Source organism: Corvus cornix, chromosome 22 (assembly GCF_000738735.6).
Source record: "Corvus cornix cornix isolate S_Up_H32 chromosome 22, ASM73873v5, whole genome shotgun sequence".
Classification (NCBI taxonomy): domain Eukaryota; kingdom Metazoa; phylum Chordata; class Aves; order Passeriformes; family Corvidae; genus Corvus; species Corvus cornix.
Window position 1 is genome coordinate 4124513 of NC_046351.1, and position 6982 is coordinate 4131494.

General features: G+C 54.3%; 1 protein-coding gene across 3 annotated transcripts; it reads right to left on the reverse strand.

Annotated features, from left to right (window-relative positions):
* Positions 1-222: 222 nt before the first annotated feature.
* Positions 223-5885, reverse strand: TMEM230 (transmembrane protein 230). 3 transcript variants are annotated; one of them, XM_039564466.1, is made up of 5 exons: positions 5789-5885; positions 3718-3845; positions 3190-3312; positions 1884-2051; positions 223-791 (listed from the first exon to the last, which is right to left on the reverse strand). In XM_039564466.1, exons 2-4 carry the CDS (start codon positions 3814-3816, stop codon positions 1911-1913), a joined length of 363 nt encoding a protein of 120 aa, XP_039420400.1. In that variant the 5' UTR covers positions 3817-3845; positions 5789-5885; the 3' UTR covers positions 223-791; positions 1884-1910. The 3 variants fall into 3 exon arrangements, with proteins under 3 accessions (XP_039420400.1, XP_039420398.1, XP_039420399.1); XM_039564464.1 differs by lacking the exon at positions 223-791 and having other exon boundaries at positions 815-2051; XM_039564465.1 differs by lacking the exon at positions 223-791 and having other exon boundaries at positions 815-2051; positions 5766-5811.
* Positions 5886-6982: the final 1097 nt, after the last annotated feature.

Below are 6982 nucleotides of genomic sequence, written 5' to 3' on the forward strand. Positions count from 1 at the left end.
GTCCTGGCCAGACCCAGCTTTAACTGACACATTCTAGCTGCTCCAGCAGCACGTGTCCCCTGTCCCCTGTCCCGGGCTGGCAGCAGGGGCTGGCAGCAGGGGAGAACGTGCCAGGCTGTGCCTTCAGAGGCGGAAAGGGAGATCCTGAATTTAACCAGTTCTTCCTCAGAGTGCAGCGCTGGGATTCACACAGGGGAATTGACACAAATGAGGGACGAGATGTAGGTTAAAAAAAGAACTTGGCTCAGGCTTTGGGTTAATCTGGAGCACTGACGGAGGAAAAAAAAGGCAATTCTAGGAGTACATTCAGAGCGAGGTGTTTGTCCAGCCCTGCTCTTGTGGACACCTCCATGGGCCTGCCCTGCACTGTCAGTCCCTCCTGCCCCCTCCTTCTGGAACGTTCAGCCCATCCGAGGCTCAGGTGAGACTTGTGGAGTGCTTTGTGCAGACTGACACTGCTGGGGTGACCCTGCACAGCACAAGGAATGGGATACTGGGACCTGAGACAAAGCAATTCAAGCTCGGGGTCTTTGCTGTTTAACCAGGGCTGGGGTTCAAGGAGGGACTCCTGACCTTCTGCAGCAGCACCTGCCCACCCCAGCACTCGGGATTGTCCTCCCTGATGCCGCAATCCCAGCTCTGCCCCAAAGCAGGCCCAGGGTGCTGGGAGCTGTTCCAGAGCAGGTGGGGCTGTTCCAGAGCTGCTGCCCCATTCCCTCACTCCAGCAGCACCTGGGAGCTGGAGGCAGCAGCAGCTAAAGCCCAGGACAGCTTTTAGTGCAGTCTGACACCTGTGAAGGTGGGAAAGACAAAGTTTTGGTTACAGAGAATACAGAACTTTATTCATGTTGAATGCATCCACTCGCATCACTGCTCGTTCTCCAGGACACCGAGACACTCCCAGCTCAGGAGAGGCTGGCTCTACCCTACAGCAGTGGAGCCATCCCTCTGTTTTCCCTGGATGACACATCAGCAAAGCTGGCAAAGCAATCCAGAGGGGGTTTGTGCAGCACAAACTACACAGGGAACTTCTTTGCACTGGTCTGGGCAGTTCTGCACAGTGAATTATCTACACAAGGACAAAAGGACTCCAAAACACAGACAGCTGGAATTCAAGTGTCCCCAACACCCACATTAGCCAAACCCAAGATTTTGGTATTTAGACACTCGAGTCCTGGTCTGGGTTCCAATCCTTCTCCCAGTATCCATTTGGTTGTTTCAAATAATAAGCAAAATCCAGCAGGAGCCCTTGTGAAGGACAAGCGGATTTTGCCAAAAGCAGCAGTGGCACGAGGAAAGCTCACGTGGGAAGAACTGTGTGTGTGAGGAAATGGGCTTGGTCAGCCTGACAGGGAGCTGTGCAGCAAGTGCACAGTGTGTAAAACCACTTCCTGCAAGTGCTGCCCTCCCCTTCTCGTGCACATCAGACTTTATTTACTCCAGGCAAGCTCAGGACCCATAGCTTGGAAGCATTCTGATGGACAGAGAGCTAAAGGAGAGTTTAACTCTGGTTGTCTGCAAAGGTAACCCAACAATAACCACAATCTCGTGGGAAGCTAAAGTAAACTCTAGAAAACACTGGCAGAAAAAACAAGGATCTCTGCTGCTGAAACCAGCTCACCTATTTTTGGAAAATTGCAAGAATTGCCTCGCCCAGGAAGAACTTCCCAGCGAGCGGAATTATGCAACCCTGAGAGGAAAAATCCCATAAATCCCAAGTTCTTTGCGATTCCTTTTTGGTCAGTTCCGTGCTCGAGCCCCCACCCCCCAAACTGGAAAACCTGCAACACCTCAAACCCGGGAAGCGGCGCCGCGTGAGGGACACGCATCAGCTGTGCCCTGCCAGGCCCCGGCGCCCAGGGGAACTACCAGCTCTGACCAACCTAATTAGAGTGGGATTAATTAACAGCTCAGTCATCGAAGTCGGGGATGTCGTCGTAGGAGTAGCCCCGGTAGCCCTTGGAGGCGTAGTAGGCGATGCGCAGGTGGTAAAAGCCAGGCAGGAACACGAGGATGCCGATGATCAGCACGGGGATGGCCCGGTCGGTCTCCTGCAGGGACAGAGAGCCCAGGGCAGTGAGATCTGCACGAGGGGCTTTCCTCCCTCTCACACTCTGCCTGGTCTAGGGGAAGGTGGGGGTTGGAATGAGATGATCTTTGAGGTCCTTTGAACCCAAACCATCCCATGATCCTGTGATCCATCCCCAAGGCCTGGCAAGCTGAGAAATAAAAACCCATCTTCAATCAGAAATACCTCAGCTGTCGTCAGGCTGAGCCTTTAATCCTGTCCTGGCATCTCCTCCTTGCTGCAGGAACCCCTCAAGGGACCTTGTCCTTCGCCAGGGACCCCCTGGATCTGCAGCCAGGGCTGGGAGCGTGGCTGAGCAGGAGCCCAGTGATCTGTGCCTGGAGCGCTGCTGATAGAGCCCAGGGACTGCTGCTCCCCCAGAGATAACACAGAGCTGCCAACGGTACCCTGAGCCCACACAGCACAGGGAGCAGGGCAACGAGCACCCACAACTCCAGGAGCAGATCCCCTTTCCATGGATCACAGCCACAGGGAGATGGGGAAGCACTGCCGTGCCCCACACGGGTCTGGCAGCTCCTGCCCTCTCCCTGCATGATCTGCACGGGCTGAGGCCTCTCCAGGACAGCGATGTGACCTCCCCAGGGACAGGGACCGGGAACTCAGCCCTCCCTGGACATGCCCTGCCCAGCTCTGAGCCTGCTCCAGCCAGGCTGACTGGGGGATCCAAGAGCTCTGCTGCCAGGGAAGCGGGGCTGCCAGCACAGCCAGGCTGTGCTGGGAATGAATTCCCTGCTCACGTCCTTTGGCTCTGGATTCCTACACTGAACATGACCACAGGATCGTGGAATCCTTGAGTCTGGAAGAGACCTTTAAGGTCATCGAGTCCAGCCATGACCCAGCACCACCCCATGGTCACCACTAACCCATGTCCTCGAGTGCCACATCCCCGTGTTCTGAACACTCCCAGGGACGGGGACTCCCCCGCTGCCCTGGGCAGCTGTGCCAGGCCTTTCCCACCCTTTCCATGACAAACCTTTCCTAATTTTGAATTTAAACCTCCCCTGGTGCGACTTGAGGCTGTTTCCTGATGGTCAATGAGGGCTCAGGGCAGCTTTGAGGACAGTGCAGAACCGGTGCCAGAGGTGCCGTTAACCACTTACACCTTCGCTGATGTACCCTGCCAGCAGCAGGGCTCCGATGATGATGAGGAAGGTCCCGATCATGAACAGCACCACAGCCAGTGCGATGGCCTTGTAGGGGATTTTTGGTGGGCTCTTCTTGAACTGGATGGAAAAACCCAAAAATTGAACAGCTGAACCCAGCACAGCTCCCCTCCCACTGCAGCACAGATGTGAGCCCACAGCTGGCAGAGGTGACATGAGGCAAAGTGCTGCAGCAGCTCTGCTGCTGGGCTCTGCAACGGCCCCTCCATGAGGAATTCTGCCCATGGAGACCCTGCTGAGCCAGCCCTTACTCCCATCCCTTCACATCTGCTCCCAGTCTTGTTCCCAGCAAGGCTCTTTGGGCTTTCCAGAGGGGCAGGGCCGAGGGTTTGACTCCCACCAGGCTTTGTCCCTCTCTGAGCTGCAGCTGCTCCACCAGAGATGCACAGGCAGCAGCTGCCTGTGCAGTGCTGAGCTGTGGCTGCCCATCCTTGTGGTTTTACACCTTCCTTCCCCACTTTTTACCTGCAGGTCAATGTATCCATCATCGGTGCTGGAGAGCTTGGAATATTTGACTTTGCTACTGGGAATCCCAGCAGAGAGATTGGTCCGTGACGACATCATTCCAGGGGTGCCTGGGCATCAGCTACAGCCTGGAAAACAGGGGCAGAGCAAAACCAGGAGAGAAAACTGGGTGATGGGAGTCTGAGAGACACAGAACTAAGGTTTCTGAAGAGAAACTCCTGTGTCAAGGCTGTGCTACCCAAAGGGCATCTTTGCTCCTCTTCATAAATGAAAACTTTTCAGGCAGAGGATCTCCGCATTTCATTTGAAGCCTAAAATACAAAATGGGTACAGCTGCAACAGGGCTTGCCAGTATTTGGAATCAAGGTAGAACCTGTGCTTCAAACCAGGTCGAAATTCCAGAGCAGTGCCCAGGGTATGACCCAGCTCTCACTCCACAAGGAGCTGCCAGCACGGAGGCGTCTGAGCTCCGGCTATTTCTGAACGGGACACCAGCAAATAAACCCAAACCAGAGCTAAACAAAGCAGCTTTTCAACCACCAGGAGATTTTGCAATAGAGCAATTTTGGGAAAAAAAAAAAAACCCCAACCCTGACCACTGGAAACTGGAATGAAATAGAGACAGCAGGAGTGACTCAGAGGGAGCAGGACAGGGGGACGGAGTGTGAGTGGTGAGGTCACCAAACCCCAGGGACAGCCCCGGGCAGGGTGTGCAGCGCAGGGCCCCAGCGAGGGGCCAGTCCTGCCCCTCTGTGCCCAGGGGCACCCTGGGGACAGGGACCAGGACCAGCTGCTGACCCTCAGAGCCTTCCCAGGGCCCGGAGCCGGGATCCATCCTGCCAACCTCCCCCTGGCACTGCAGGGCCGGGTCTGGGCCGAGCACCTCTGCCAGCAGGACACCGGGATTCCCAGGGGAGAGGCAGGAAAGGGCTTCCCACACCTGCCAGCCTCAATAGCGCTTTTATCTTCTGAGAACGTGTGCAATCTAGAGAACAAAAGCGCGCATTCCGGCGGTGCCAACAGGAAGGGATAAAGGCTCTGTTTCCACAACACTCTTCAGCATCAGAGGTGATGCATCCACTCAAAATATTGAGTCTCCGCTTGAACTGAAACCCTTTGTCTCCCTAACTGCTGGCCACATTCCCCACCCAGCTTCGTTCCTCCTGCTGTAAACTTGACTTTTATAAAATCCCCTCTGATCTGAAATCCCCACCATTGAACCTTTGATTTGAACTTTGGGCTTTTGTTTTGGTTGGTAGCAAAACCCAAACACGGACAAAACATTTTCAGCCCCATGGATAATGGAAACATGCCCCAGCTGCAGGCGGCATTCCCTGCTCCCTGCACATCCCTGTTTTTCAGGTCACTGACCCAAACACCCCCAGGCTCTCCCACATGCCCGGGGTGGAAGTGCAGGAGGGGGAAAAGCCAGAATAAACCAACCTTTCTGAAAGGTGCCCGATTTCCCGACTCTGCCCCATTATTTACCAGGCTGTTCAGTGGCTTCTTTGGAATTATTCCCATTTTACACTTGCACAAGCTGCCCTGTCCTTCCCATTGCCTCACTTACCAACAAGAAAGAGGCTGCTGAGGACAAACGTGTATAAAATAGAAATATAAAATACTCCCTCAGGCCTCACGTTTCAGGGCCAGGTTCAACCCCACTGAGCCTCACACCAAGTGAGCACCACAAAGGTTCAGGAGCACGAACCAGCACAGTGCTGTGCTCTTTGTGAGCCAAATAAATAAATCCTCGGGGCCTGAGCAACTTGGCCAAAACAATTAACGCTGAAATTCAAAATTTCTAATGTGGCAGCTGTGCTTTAAACCCCGTGGAGGCGCCAGGGCAGCGCCAGGAAACCCAAACACGGCACCTCCATCCGGAATCCTGAATCCCCTCAACCACAGCCCCGAATCTCCCCCCACGGGGAGCCAGGAAGGGCGGGGATGTCGCTTTGTGGCCCTTTTGGGATGGGGGATCCCGGCACGCGCGGCCCCGCGCCGCTCCCAAACCCACCCGAACCCACCCCAAAACACCCCAAACCCACCCAAGGCCAGCCAGCCCCGGTACCTGCCGCCGGCCAGCCCCATCCCGGCCCCGCCCGTCCTTCCGCGGCCCCGGGAAGTTGATCCCGGTGACGCCGCTTCCCTTCCAGGTCACGGCCGGGGCTGTCCCGTGTCCCGGGCCCGGCGGCCGCGGAGCTCGGAGGGGTTTTATCCATCCCTGGTTCTCCAAAGGGAGGTGGGGACGTTGCGGGATGTCACACGGCAGGGCTGGGGAGGTGACAGACATCGGGCAGGACTTCATTTTATAGAGAGAATTTAATAGCTAATGTTAAATCGGGGGGACAGCTGGGGGTGTGGCACCTCCGAGGAGCTCCCCAAGGAGGTTCCTGTGACTTAATGGAGTGCAGGGTGGGTTTAGAGCTCCTAAAATTCCAAAAGAATTCTTATTTAATTTCTCCTTGCTAAGAAAATCTAAACATAAAGCTTGAAAGCTTCCTCTCTCAAACAGGGAGAAACACACCCAGCATTTATTAACCTGCCCAGCCATTTTTGAGCGGTGCGTGTGCACTTGGGGTTTTTTGTCGTATTTTAAGAGGAGTATTCTTTACATTTTTGATTATCTGGGCATGGCAACGGCAAAGGAAACCCCCAGCTGCTTTCAGGATTTGTGCAGAGCAGACAGGACACAAGTGTGTAAATACCAGTGTTAAAGGATGTTTTTTGCAACACGAGGCTGCTCAATTTGTCATTTCAGCTGTAAAAAAACCCACAACCTAAATAAATTACAGCATTTGGCTGATTTTTACAATTTGTTAATGGGTAGAACAGCACAGAGAAGAGTTTGGTAACCCCCACTAGAGCAGGAAGCTGCATCAGAAAGAATTTGCTTCAATCACTGGCCCAGCTTTATGCTTTACATCACCTCCCAGAACCCTTCCCTATTTCCACATCACGAACCTCGGATTCCTCACTAAAGCCCGAGTTTTTGCAAAATTCTTCCACAAGTGCCTGCTTGCCATGGGTACCGCAGAGGAAACTCCATCCCAGCATCACCTCTGGAGGGGAAAGGAGACCCTGGTTATTTAAGGCACCCCCCCTGTTCTGGGCAAGAGCTAAAAACCTTGAGGGCAAAAGATCTTTTCCAGATGTTTTCATTAGGGTGCTGAATTAACCAGCAAGCCAAGGAAGCTGGAGGATGAATGGGAAAGGATCTGGAGACACGAGCCAGCTCAGCAAGGGAGGCACCTGCATCACAGGA

Coding starts and splice junctions, on each gene's coding strand:
- TMEM230 (XM_039564466.1), bottom strand. CDS start 3,816: ATGATGTCGTCACGGACCAATCTCTCTGCTGGGATTCCCAGTAGCAAA. Junction 3,313..3,717: donor ATGGATACATTGACCTGCAG/GTAAAAAGTGGG, acceptor TTTTCCATCCAG/TTCAAGAAGAGCCCACCAAA. Junction 2,052..3,189: donor CAGGGTACATCAGCGAAGGT/GTAAGTGGTTAA, acceptor CTGTCCCTGCAG/GAGACCGACCGGGCCATCCC.